The sequence below is a fragment of the Octodon degus genome, unplaced genomic scaffold (assembly GCF_000260255.1).
Source record: "Octodon degus isolate 3935 unplaced genomic scaffold, OctDeg1.0 scaffold00138, whole genome shotgun sequence".
NCBI lineage: Eukaryota > Metazoa > Chordata > Mammalia > Rodentia > Octodontidae > Octodon > Octodon degus.
This window is the reverse complement of record NW_004524714.1, coordinates 890,857-903,768: the sequence shown is the minus strand read 5'-3', so window position 1 is coordinate 903,768 and position 12,912 is coordinate 890,857. Positions and strand designations below refer to the sequence as shown.

Here is a 12,912-nt window from a genome sequence, read left to right as displayed (position 1 = left end):
TATGGAAGTCGAGGCCTGGGAACAGCCTGAGATGTCAGTCAAATGTAGTTTCATTGGAGTACAGCAGAGCAGTGCACTTTGTTTGCCCTTTGATTGGGAATCAGCAGAATTGAGGTGGATTAAGTTACCATTGTCTTCTTATAACTGAGCCTATTAGTTTTAGAACTGATCATGGACTGAGGCTGATCCCAATAGCCTCAGTCCTCCCACCTTGTCCCCCAACCAAGCACCTAATCCTGCTCCAACTCCCTTTCCCATGACAGCATCCTCAGAGAAGCAAAAGTATTCTGAGTAGGCTGGTTGGGTCATCTCCCTCTATACAGCCATGGTTCTTTCCCCCTTTGTCCGCCTCCTTTGGCATGCTAAGGTCCTCAATTGTACCCAACACTGTGAGATCCATTGCCACAGGAACAACTCCAAGACAAGTTTGTTACCCATTATGTTAAAGGTTGTACATTTCTGAAAATGGAAATAGCAGAAGGAATGCCAGATCATAATGATGGAAACCCTAGGTTGCATAAGGCAGCATATTCCCTCACCTCCCCTGCCCCTGCGCTGGCTTCATGATGCACCTTCAGCTGGTCTGGGTGTCATGATATTGCAGGCAACCTGCTTACAGGTCACAGTCCCCACCACTGCACAATCAGGACTGTGAGCAACAGGTAAATAGGGTGCTGACCCCTGCCCACTCTCTGGAAGGAATAGGTCTCTGCTGCTGCTCACACCACGTGTCCTCCTATCTTCACTATTTCTCATCATCCACAGGGTCCTGGTGAGCTGGGGGTGGCTTCTTTTGTAGCCACTATAATTCCCTTCAGCCCCTGGCACTGACAGGACTGCTGCTGTGGGACCTGTTGTAGGCACTTGAATGTAGAAATAAGGTGTGGCTCACCAATACTTCTGTGGGAGGGGGCACGATTTTGGTCTTCTCTACAATGGATGCCAAGGCTGGGACTAAGAGTGCCCATCAAAGCTGCAGCATCACCTTACTTTACCCATACCAGATTCAGGGAAGACTTAGGGAAGCAATGGTGAGGAGCCTGGAGTCTCTTTTCACTGTTTACTCTTGTTGTAGGCAGCTGAGTTAGATAGAAATGTTATCGGCAGTCAGGCAGGGCCAGGCCCTCGCAGGAGACAGCACAAAAGACAAGCTATCTTGCAACTCTGGAGCAATGGATGCTCCTGCCATGGGCCAGACCTAAAGTCCAAAGATCAAACAAATGCTGACCTCCCTAAAGATTGGTATCTGAGATTGATGCTCTCCCTGAGGGAGCCAGAAGGTATTAATCTGACTACTACTGGATGGCTACCTGATAATTTCCCATTTTACATTCATGCCCACTTACGATGTGACTCGCTACCCCATTTGGTGCTGGGCCTAATCAATTTTACCTGAGCAATGGTGCTTGCAATCCCATTGGTTGATCATAGTTTTGTCCCACCTCTTGTCAACCTAAGCAAGTTCCCATGCTCTCCACCTTAGCCCCACATGTCTTTACACTATAAAAGTCCCTAAAAGAGACAGCTTCCCAGGGGAACAACCGGCGTGGGCCCCCTCCTGTCCCTGTCTTGGACAGGGGCTTTCTTTCCCTCAATAAATGTATTCTGCTCATAACCTCCATTTGTTCCTAAAATTCATTCTTCAGTTTTAGAGAATATGAACTCGTGCAGGTCAGGTCTGGAGATTATTTTTCCCTATGTCATTTGGAGGTTCCCTATATCATTTGGCGGTCACCTACCCAAGATCTGTTTTTCTCCCTGTATCATTTTGGAGGTCCCAACGAGATCATTGGACAGAGGTATGAGTTTGCTTTTCTTTCATAAATTCTGGATTGAGACTTGCTTAGGTAATAAATTTTTATGCTTCAAATATTGCTATGTCTTTGCTCATTGCTCATTATTGTTCATGCTTTGCTTCATACAGTTTTGCCTCAGGCAGTTCTGTTAAAATTGATTACAATTGCTTCTGCTTCTTCTTTTATATTGTTTGCTAAAATTTTGATCACAATGTTGTCAGTAAATTTAAGTTAAAATGTGGGAATATTTCATCAATGGGACATTTTATGACTGTGGTGTACTTGTATATGTTGTGTTTGAACTTGTTACTAAATGTACTGAAATTCCTTGCTTGAATTTAGACAATAGCACTAGAAAGAGTAAAGTTAGTAAGCCTCCTAGTGGACTTTATGTAAACTTCTCTAAAATGGGACTTTTAGATAGCTCAGACCTAGAAAATATACATGCCTGTATATGAAACACAGGACTCCTTTTGCCAGTTAAATGACATTAGGTTGGCAACCGTTCTTAAAGACTTGGAGGACAGGTTTCACTGGAGTAGACTGGTTCTGATCCTCCTCTACATGCTAGAGAAAATGTCAGGCTTTCTCTGTTTCAGTTTCTTTGCTTTGACTTTATTCCTAATTTTTCTACCTCTTTGTACTTTCCTTTTTAAAGGCATGTAAAATTAGGAAAACTCTGACTGTTCCAACTAAGTAGAGCCCTTAGAAAATGAGTGTTTCTTAGAGCTAAAGACAGGGAAATTATTTTAGAAAAAGGACATATACCCCTCCTCTGGGTCAGATGAGACAAAGAGGAACTAGGCCTGTCCAGGTGAACACATACAAAAGCCATGTCCCGGCTTAGTGTTTTGGGCATGTCTCCTTAAGGAGATTAAACCTGTGACACAGTGGAGAGAACTGACTTCTGGGTGACACCAGAAGGAGCTATGTCCACATGCTACACACTTATGGAACCAAAATACATTTAGTGTAAGGGAGGATACAACTTTTTCTCCTAAGGTCTAGATATCAAATAGGTGTATAAGAGATAAGTTGTAGACTTTAAAGCCTTGATTGTAAAGTACTAGGTAATCTTGTTCAGGCTTTTAACTATCCCTTATAGAACTTGGACAAATGGTGGTTACTCTAGTAGTAAATGCTAGTAAATGCTCTTAGAGCAGCTGCCACTCTTTGAAGCAGAAGACAGGTTTCCCCAGCCATTCATTGGTGAATCCCCTTTGAAGCCTATGGCTGATGGAATGTTGACCAGAGAAACTGTTGGATTCTTCTCTGGAGACATCTCTGGTTGTGTGAGCCAATAGGAACTGAGAATACCTGAGGGGTTATGGCCATACCTGAAGGTTCCTTGGTGGAAACTGGTTCTTGACCACTGAAAGATCTCCACTCACCTATTGTACGTTTTCTCTCTCTGTTAGTAAAGTAGGAATTCTACCTGAGCTTTTTAGTAGAACAAGTTAATGAGTCACTCTTTCAGAAATAAGGCTGAGGCAGCTTGCAATAGTGGTTATCAGGGGAAGTCTACATCTGTGCCTTAAGTGGTAACTAAAAGTAAGAAATATTTGCCAGCTGTATTGTGTTTTCACTGATATGTAAAATGTGATGCTAGTTGATATGAAATATAAGCTTCACCTGTGAGCTTCAAGGTTAAATCTTGTTTAGTTGCTAAAAATATTTACCTAGGTGATCAGATGGAAATCAAGTGTCCGGAGATTGGCTCAGCACATGGGGAAAAATCCCTCCAGTCAATTGTTCTATCTATCTCTAGGGGTGATTTTTATAGCCTGAGAATTGCTCCCTTCTCATTGACCTTTTGCGTCATGGTTATGCTTCCTTCTGTACACATTTCTAGTACTAAACTAATTGTAGCTGTTAACTTACAAAATGGTCAGTAAAAGTAAGTGAAGGGTTTGTGAGACGTGTTCAGGAGATAAGAGTCCACAGCCGTTCGAGGGTGGATAGGTTGATGGGATCTTGTCTCCCTTCTCTCCAACACGAGCATCCACCTGCTCTGGAGAGGGTTACTCAAGGGACACCTTGGGGGAAGGAATCAATTAGAAATAAGGAGGGGAAATGCCCTAAATGTTCTTATTGTATTCCAGATATGGGGATCTCACAGTCAAAGTCTCTTACTCCTTTAGAGGGCTTCATTAGGCACCAGAAAATGTTTGATCCTTACATGCTGAAAAAGAGCTGTTTAATCCAAATGAAATGCAGAGGAAAGTATCAACTGTGATGCTAGTTTATAACTAAAAAATGATGCAAAAAGGAAAATGGTAAAAATATCTTATGTTCATATTTGTTTGCATTAAAAAGTTATTGTTATTTAAGTTTTAAAATGTAGATGTGAGCAACAGGAGACCCAGACAATTTAGCCTTGTGCACCATTACTGAAAGTAAAGTTTCCATTATTTGCCGTTTTAAAGGGTAGGCTTCTAAAACAGCTGTAATCCAGGCCTCTACAAGGCTACACTAATTCTTAACTGGGTTTAGCCAAGCTTCTCAAGGACAATACATTTTAAAGAAGTAAATATGCAGTTTGGAACTTCCAGAGTTCATGTGCCTTAGATGACCCTGATTATTAGATTGATGTCTTTAGACAATTTACTCAGACTTATGAAGCAGATTAAAAGGATATACTGTTAATTTTAAACCAAGCTTTTGACTTCTATGAAAATACAGGCAGCATTACAAGCTGCTACTGCATTTGGAGAGGAGTATTATATTGTTATGAGAACTCGAAAGATGGACAACCAGTGGAATTACTTGTTCCCACTGGAGCCCAACCAGTCAGAGCCCTGCTGCTAATAGCCAGGTGGAAAAATAGAAAAGACACTGTCTTTCAAGTGTTGTATTCTTGTAGATCTAAGAACTAAACCCATAACTTTTAGTTATTTTAAATTTAGCTATTTACCAGAATGATAAATGCCCCTCTGATTTCCTGTAATGTTTCATAGAGGCACTGGTAAGACATACTTTGTGAGATGTTAATTCAATAGAGGGGCAGATGACTCTTACACATAAGTTAATTACTCAGTCAGCTCCAGATACTAGACAAGAGCTACAAATGATAGATTTTGTTCCAGACAACTCACTTGGTACTTTATAGGACACTAAGGAAATAATATCCTATCATCAGAACTGCGAGAAAATCAGGGAGAGAAAGCAGAGAGATAAAAAATGGCTGCCTTTGTTGTGGCCTCAAAACAGACCCTACATTTGATTATCTTGGCTCCAAGAAGATCTCAACAGCAATGAGGGCCATCTGCTACCACTGTCAGAAGCCAGGCCACTGTAAGAGGGACTGTCTTAAGAGGTCTACAAGCCATTCCCTGACTGCCAAGGCTGCCACTAGAAGTGTGACTACACTCTGAGGCAGAGGCCCCAGAGCTCAGACTCAGCTTCCCAGATGGTCCATTAGGACTAAAGGGCACTGGGCCTGCCTCCTCCCTCTGGCCAGATTGTTATCTCTACCTGCCATCTTCATGGAGGAGTCCTGAGTAATTACGACTAAAGGAAAGAAACGCAGCTTATTTCTGGACATTAGCACAGGTCTCTTTGCCCTTCTCCAACCCTGATCGTCCTTCCAGTCATCATACCTCAATACTTTAAGACATACATCTTGCTTTAGCTGTAACTGAGGTAATGCAATATATTCAGGTTACTAAATAACCATAATTATGCTAAGACTAGTTTTTACAAATGTAATGTATTGTTGTTCATGTACAAAATTTAAGAGGTATTTCATTGGTTTAGTCTGAATGAATGCTGTGTATTTCATGGTAAGAGTATGTTAGTCTGGTTGATTTCTGATGTAATGCAGGTGTTTCGTGTTGATAGTAAATACTTGTATGACCTCTCTTAACTAAAGCTAGAGAGACTTATAGTACACTGTCAAACCCCATGAATAAAGGTATCTAAGAACTAGTGAGTTACAATTGCTAGGTCTCAAAAAAGGTTTATAAATGTACCTGTTAGCTCGAATGTTCATGCTTTGATTACATGTGCTCTAATTTCTCCGAAAATTTGTTCTTTCCTAGAAGATACAAAACCCAGGTAATCATATCAGTAAAAACTATAATGAATATGTTAGATTGAGATTCCTTTAACTAGAATCCACCATATTCTGTCTATAGAGACACATATTGAGGCCTTAACACTAAAAAGTTACATGTTGCTCAGTGGGCCCCTGTTGTCTTACACAAGCTTCAGAAGTTAGAAGGGTAGGCAGAAATGAATTTGTCTGAGCTGAGGTGTTTCATAGTAAAAAGTCTAGTTTGTTTGAGTTACTATACAATGGCCATGGAAGATAAAAGGGATTAAGCCCCACATTTAAGAGATATCTGCTAATGGAACTACAAAAGGTTCTAACTTGTCTTTTTCATAATTATCCTGCTGTGATTATTTGACCTACACGTGTCTGTTTCTTCAGCTTTTTCTCCTCCAGACTCAAAGGTGTAAGTCTACCCAATATGAAAATGCCTGGTATCTACTGAGGGCCTTCAGATAGAACCTCTGAAGAATATATCTGACTGCCGGTCAACAGCTACAACACCTTTCAGCATGAAGAAGTCAGAGCAGTCATTACCCATATTTCCTTCATGGCAGTTCAGGTTACTTCTTCAGAGGGGGGAATGTTGTAGGCAGCCGAGTTACATACACATATTATCGGCAGTCAGATAGGGCCAGGCCCTCGCAGGAGACAACACAAAAGACAAGCTATCTTGCAACTCTGGAGCAATGGATGCTCTTGCCATGGGCCAGACCTAAAGACCAAAGATCAAACAAATACTGACCTCCCTAAAGATTGGCATCTGAGATTGATCCTCTCCCTGAGGGAGCCAGAAGATATTAATCCGACTACTACTGGATGGCTACCTGATAGTTTCCCATTTTACATTCATGCCCACTTACGATGTGACTCGCTACCCCATTTGGTGCTGGGCCTAATCAATTTTACCTGAGCAATGGTGCTTGCAATCCCATTGGTTGATCATAGTTTCATTCCACCTCTTGTCCACCTAAGTGAGTTCCCATTCTCTCCACCTTAGCCCTGCATGGCTTTACACTATAAAAGTCCCTAGAAGAGATAGCTTTCCAGGGACAACCCACTCGGGTCCCCTTCCTGTCTCTCTCTTGGACAGGAGCTTTCTTTCCTTCAATAAATATATTCTGCTCATAACCTCCATTTGTTACTAAAATTCATTCTTCCATTTTAGAGAACAAGAACTCTTGCAGGTCAGGCCGGGAGATCATTTTTTGCTATGTCATTTGGTGCTTCCCTATATCATTTGGAGGTCACCCACCCAAGACCTGTTTTTCTCCCTGTATCACTCTAACATCAGGAAGAGTTCTGGGGTCAGCGGCCCATGCAAGTGATACTTGTGTGATACCACCATTAGTCCTTCCCCTTCTTGGGCCCAGAGAACAAGGAGAGCAGGCTAGCAGAACATGGCACATGTGTTTATTTAGCAGATAATGGAGGCGCCATCAGCAAGGTGCATTTTGCTTCAGCTGTGTGGGCAGCACTGTGCTGGAGGAAGGGTCTCTCATCGCTCTCATGGGCATTATGGCTGGTGGGGCTGCCAGACACCACTGAGCAGAGTAGTGACAGGAAGAATAGGATGGACAGGTACTGGAGACACTGACAAGCTAACAGAGAAAAGATGGTTGCATTCATAAGGGGAGCAGAGGGAGAAAGGCAGGCCCAATTAACCCTGCCTCCCTGCCCTGGCCTCCCATCAGCCCTCTACCCAGCCATACTCACTGCTGTTCAGATATCGATGCACCTTTCTGTGGGAGAGAAAGAACATTAGACCAGGATGGTGTGTGTGTGTGTGTGTGTGTGTGTGTGTGTGTGTGTGTGTGTGTTGTGGTCTTTGGCTGATAGGACCTTGGCACAACACCTATCTGCCTCAGGAATTAGCAAGTTCCCAGGGAAGGGAGATGGCTCAGGACTGGAAGGTCCAGTGTGTAGCAGGAGGTGGCCCAGGGCAATGAGACTGGGAAATCTTGGATCTGGGACTGAAATTGTCATGTGTGCAGAACACTTCCTCTCTAAAGACTAGAGGAGGGGATTGAGCCTGTCCTGTCTCCTTTCCCTGGTCTGACAACAGAGTTGGACACAACCAACGTTCCACTCCACTTTCCCCAGCTGGCCGTTACCTATGGGGTCCGTGAAGATGATGTTGTCAATGGTGAGACCCACAGACTTGGAAAATTTGACAAACTTCTCCTTCAGTTTAGGGCTCAGCTTCTTGGTTCTCCCTATATCCAAGATGAGTATGAGTTATCAAGAGAAAGAACTCTGAAATTCTTTCAATATTCAGTACAGGGTCTCACTATGCAGCTCAGACACACAGTGATATTCCCATTTTTAACCTCCCCAGAGCTGGGCTTATAGGTATGTGCCACCACACCAGGTCTAGAACTCTGTAATTCTTTTTCAGCAGTTTGGAAGACCTTTCCATGTAGTTCCAGCTGGTCTTACAGTTACAGTCACGTGTCCTTGACTCCAAGGTGAATGTAATGACAGACAATAACCATCATCTTTGGCTTAATCGATAAATACCATTGAAAGAGTGAATTCAACCTCAGACCCATTCCCACAGAAGGGTTTGGAAAAGGTATCTGCCCTGAGAGAGGCTCAGAATGGAAAGGAATTTATGATCTAGTGTGACCAGGAGCCCTGTTCCTGAGGGGATGGAGTGAGGACCCACCATAGAGGGTGACATCAAGGTGCACGCTGTTCGGGAGAACCATCTTCAGAAACACCAAACCAAAGCGCTTGTAGTCAGTGGATACCACTCTCACAGTGTAATTCTGTATATTTTTGTACTCTGCAGTGTGGACAGAAAAGAGTCCTTCATTCCCTTGCCAGGGAGCAAGGGAGTTACCTTCCTCTCCAAGCAGTGGGCAAGGCTTTCTCCCTACAGGAATCCTCTGTGAAGGGTAGGGAGGTCCGTGCTCTTCCACAAGTCCCTGCCCCCAAATTCCAACTCCAGGACAACCCTTTTCTCAGGATTTACCATGCTTATTTAGCAGGGTGAACTCTCCAGGATGGCCACAGGGGGATAGTTCTTTAACCCAGATTTCACAGATATCTTCCCTGTGGGAGTGAGAGATGGAGGTACTGTGAGCAGGAGGACTGTGCAAACTTGTTCCCCCTGAACTACATACATGGTGGAATGCGACAGGATTTTCAGATATCAGGCCAGTGCAGTCCACAAAATTCTGTCCCCTGCTCTGTCCCTTCACCCCACTGTTCCATGACCATGGATCTTCTCTTCTGACATTTTGCCTGGCCTGCTATGTGGGTCATTGGAATCTCTCTTTTTCTACTCCCTGGAGTAGCCTGTGCTACACACAGGACTGGGGCAGTGATCCCCACTCACCTGTCATCCTGCTGCTCCTCTTTCCTATCTCTCCTGGCTACTTCCACTCAGCTCTAGTTTGCTCCATGCCAAGCACTTCCCTACTCCTTGCTGCACACCTGCCCTCTAACCTGAGGCTAAACCATCCTTGCACTCCAGAGCCATTACCCCAAACCTGCTTTTCTGTTTCCTACAATTCTCAAATACTTCAACTCCAATCTACCCAGTGACTGTTGACCAGTGCTACAACACAGTGCATATACTGCAGCTGGATGACCCTGGGACTCCCTTTCAGAGACTTCATCTTCCTCACCTCTGTCATCTCCCACCCAAGTTCTCCATGTCCCTACTGCAGTCCCGCCCAGAATTGTCACTTGCAGGAGCCCCAGGGCAGGCCCTGGCTAAGGATCACAAGCTCCAGGTTGGGCCTGGGAACACTTCCCTCCTGGCTGCTCATCTGCCACTGTTCAGGAGGCCACGGTGGTTGTCAGCTAGTTTGCTGTCACCTAAGTTGAGCCTCTCTGACTTTGTTCAGTAGACTCAGGTGTGACCACTTCGGCTTATTTATGGAAGCTACTAGTGTCTGTAGTGGTAATGGAGGTTCAAGCCAGGATTGTTGCCCTGAGCTACATCACCAGCCTTGTTCTTAAATTTTTTTTTATTTTTTTATTGTGAGACAACCTCTCACAAAGTGGTTGAGGTTGGCTTCAAATTCCAATCTTTCTGCATCAGCCTCTGAAGCTTACTTAACCTAACAGGATTATAGGCAAGATGGTTCCTTCCCTACAAGTTCTAGATGGAGGCTTTTAATGGGATTGCGAGCTGGGCCCAGAGTCAGTCCCCCCTCCTTTTCTGAAACTCTTCACTCTCTGTCTGGTTTCTATTGACACTGTGATCCCACTGGAATCACTCACACATTTTAATAGGAGAGAGAAAACAACAGATGGAAGAAAGGAAAGAGAGAGGTAAGAAAAGAGAGAAATAGAAAACTAAATAAGGGCGAGCAGAGAATAAAGATGATTGATTTTATGTAGAATAGTGAGAATATGAAAAAATAAAAAAGAGGAGTCAGGGAGATGGCTCAGTGGAATAAGAGCTTCCTGGCAAGCGCAAGGGTCTGAGTTCAATCACTGGCTACAAAAAAAAAAAAAAAAAGAATAGTGAGAACATCAGCTTTGGTTACCCTTTAAGGCAGGAAGCCATGGTATAGCAAAAAGTAACTAGGAAAGGAGGTGTGACAGTGTGACAAGATTTGGTATACATGCAAGAACTAGTCTCAGAGCCCTTCTGTGTAGATTTCATCTGTGAACAGGAATAAGTTTTTAATAGGATGACCTATGAGTGGTGGCACTGTGGGAAATAGAAGAGAGTCACCATTCGGGGCTCACTCTTGTGTTTCTCCACAGTAGCCCACCCTAAGCTCTTGGGTGCTTTTTAGTTGTTTTCTCCTTTTTTAAGAAGGCCTCATCTAGTTCTGTGGAGCCCATCCCCCTACCTTCTGTTTGCATTCCCTACTTTTAATAATGTATGAAACATTGACACTGATTATGCTTGTTTCCCTCAAAAAGACCTAGAAATCACCTTGAAAAGAAGCCACCCGCACCTTAGAACCCAGTAACGCAGTGATATCTTTCAGGCTGCCAGAATCCCAAGAGACTGTAGCTTACTTCAGCATTAAGGAGGTGACGATGTAGCTGTAATTATTTTTCAGCTCAAACTCTGTGCTGTACATGTCTAATTGGCTCTCTGTTCCATTCTGGAAATTGCTTTCTGCCACACCTATGGCATACCATTTCCCCTGGAACTGCAAAGGTTTGATGATAGTTAGAGCCTAAGTGTGGTCCCAGAGTCACCCCTCCAGTGCTGTCCTGCTGGTTCCTTTGGTTGATCCTCTGGGTTGAATGATCCAGGCATTTGGATGTACTGTGCATCTGGTGGGGGCTCTGAAACTCTCAGGACTCAGATAGACCCTGGATGAGACATTATACATGGTTTTCAGGCATGCGATGACCCTGAGCAAGTGGCTGGTCAGCCTTGGTATCCTCAGTTTTCTCTGCTGTGAAAAGGTACTGAAGGTGCCCCACAACCTTGCCCCAGCATGCAGTGATTCTGGTCTTCCCCAGTTCTGTACTTCCCCCCCAACATTTCCCATGGGTCCATTTGCCCCTCCATCCCTTCACTACCTCTGTTCCTGTCCCCTAATTCCCTCTAAATCTACTCTTGTAGAGCCCTTACCTTGTCAGCCTTGAAGTTTGGCTGCAGAGAGCTTATGCTCAGAGATGGGCCCAGAGATTGACTCAGGTTCTGATACAGAGGGGAATACTTAGCATGAGTCTGCAGGGCCCACAACAGGGTGAAGCCCAGCCACAGGAGAGCCAGGGCCATGGTTTCAGGACAGCTCTATTCTGGAAGGTATTGGAGAAGGAAGACGATCACTTCAATAGCCAACCTACAGGAACTATTTATGGGCCAGAATGTGTCACACCCTCTTGGGGGCTGATCCATCCTTTGCTAAATCAAGAAACAGTGAGGCAGCTACCATCAAATCTATCAGAAACATGTGGTCAGATACTTGGCTGTTTTTGTTTTTATACCTCTGGTCATGATTGTGCAAGTTTGAGCACAGAGAAGGCAACAGGACAAAGGACTTGCCAGAGCATCACACTCTGGAGCAACAGGAGCCCTTTTGGTCCTTTCCTTTTATCTGAATGACCCTGCATGAGGGTCTCAGCTGGGACTGGACCAGCAGTCATCTCTGACCCTGTGATAGCAGGGAGGGAGTGTGTGGGGCAAAGAACGCTCCATACATGGCAGAAAGCAGAATAGCCCCAGTCTTAGTGGTACATGCCGATAATACCTGCATGAGGCAGGTGGTTTACTGTAGTAAGAATTTGTACCAAAAAAAAAAAAAAACCAAAAAGTAAGTTTATTGGTGTTTTTTAAAGGTTAAATAAAGGTAGGGGGATAACAGTTGAAATTCCAGTGAGAAGAAAGACAAGGTTTCTGCTTTGGCCCTCTGTACATAGATCTCAAAGCACCCTCACACCAGGCCCTGGAATATGCTGAGCTATCTTGAGTCCCTTTCTTCTAGCACACCCTGCAACAACTTAAGGAGCAGACCACAAAGCCCAGGACTGTTTGTGTCTTGTCTTCTTTTGTGATTTCAGCAGGCTGCGATCCAGAGCTAGGTACAGTTCTCATTGATGTGGCCTCTTGCCAGACCCAGTTCTGAAGTTGCACACACAGTTCACCTCAGAGCCCCAGCAGGAGTCCATGTGGGGCAGTTGGCTGCCCAGAGCAAGGTGGGCTGTTCTCTGCTGCTATGTGCAACAGTTCATTTGTGTCATAGGGTTCCAGGATCTGGCCTTGTCTTTGACAGTTCACTCAGCGCAACCCACTGACATTGACCACATCTTTGTGCAGTGGAGCCCAGAGGCTCATGCCTACGGTGTCAGAAGTGTCCACAAGACTGCTGATTCCAGACTTGTTCCTGAGGGAATGTGTTTGCTCACTAGGGGCCTCAATGCATCATAGGATGCAGCAATGGACCCCAGGCTCTGTGCAGCGTCTCACTGAGCAGGTGAAACAAAGAGGATAACAGCTGCTCCTCTAAGGCAGCCATGAGGTTGGGCTGAGGATACTTTCTTTGGTACTAAAGGGGTCCTTATTGGCTCCACCTACCTGATATATGGACCCCAGCCTGTGCTTAGCGGTGGTAGGCCCTAATGGTGGTGGATATAGAA

At 44.4% G+C, this 12,912-nt stretch overlaps 1 protein-coding gene across 1 annotated transcript; it reads right to left on the bottom strand.

Moving 5' to 3' along the window:
* Window positions 1-6,298: 6,298 nt before the first annotated feature.
* On the bottom strand, window positions 6,299-11,554 carry LOC105743590 (neutrophil gelatinase-associated lipocalin-like). The gene is made up of 5 exons (XM_012516978.1): window positions 11,405-11,554; window positions 10,837-10,973; window positions 8,825-8,904; window positions 7,962-8,063; window positions 6,299-6,351 (listed from the first exon to the last, which is right to left on the bottom strand). Exons 1-5 carry the CDS (start codon window positions 11,552-11,554, stop codon window positions 6,299-6,301), a joined length of 522 nt encoding a protein of 173 aa, XP_012372432.1.
* Between the last annotated feature and the right edge of the window lie 1,358 nt (window positions 11,555-12,912).

Excerpts from the sequence above, each read along its gene's own strand:
- LOC105743590 (XM_012516978.1), bottom strand. The coding sequence starts at position 11,554 with ATGGCCCTGGCTCTCCTGTGGCTGGGCTTCACCCTGTTGTGGGCCCTG. Across the intron at positions 10,974-11,404 it reads CAAACTTCAAGGCTGACAAG|TTCCAGGGGAAATGGTATGC; the intron begins GTAAGGGCTCTA and ends AAACCTTTGCAG. Across the intron at positions 8,064-8,824 it reads CACCCTGCTAAATAAGCATG|GGAGAACCAAGAAGCTGAGC; the intron begins GTAAATCCTGAG and ends TCTTGGATATAG.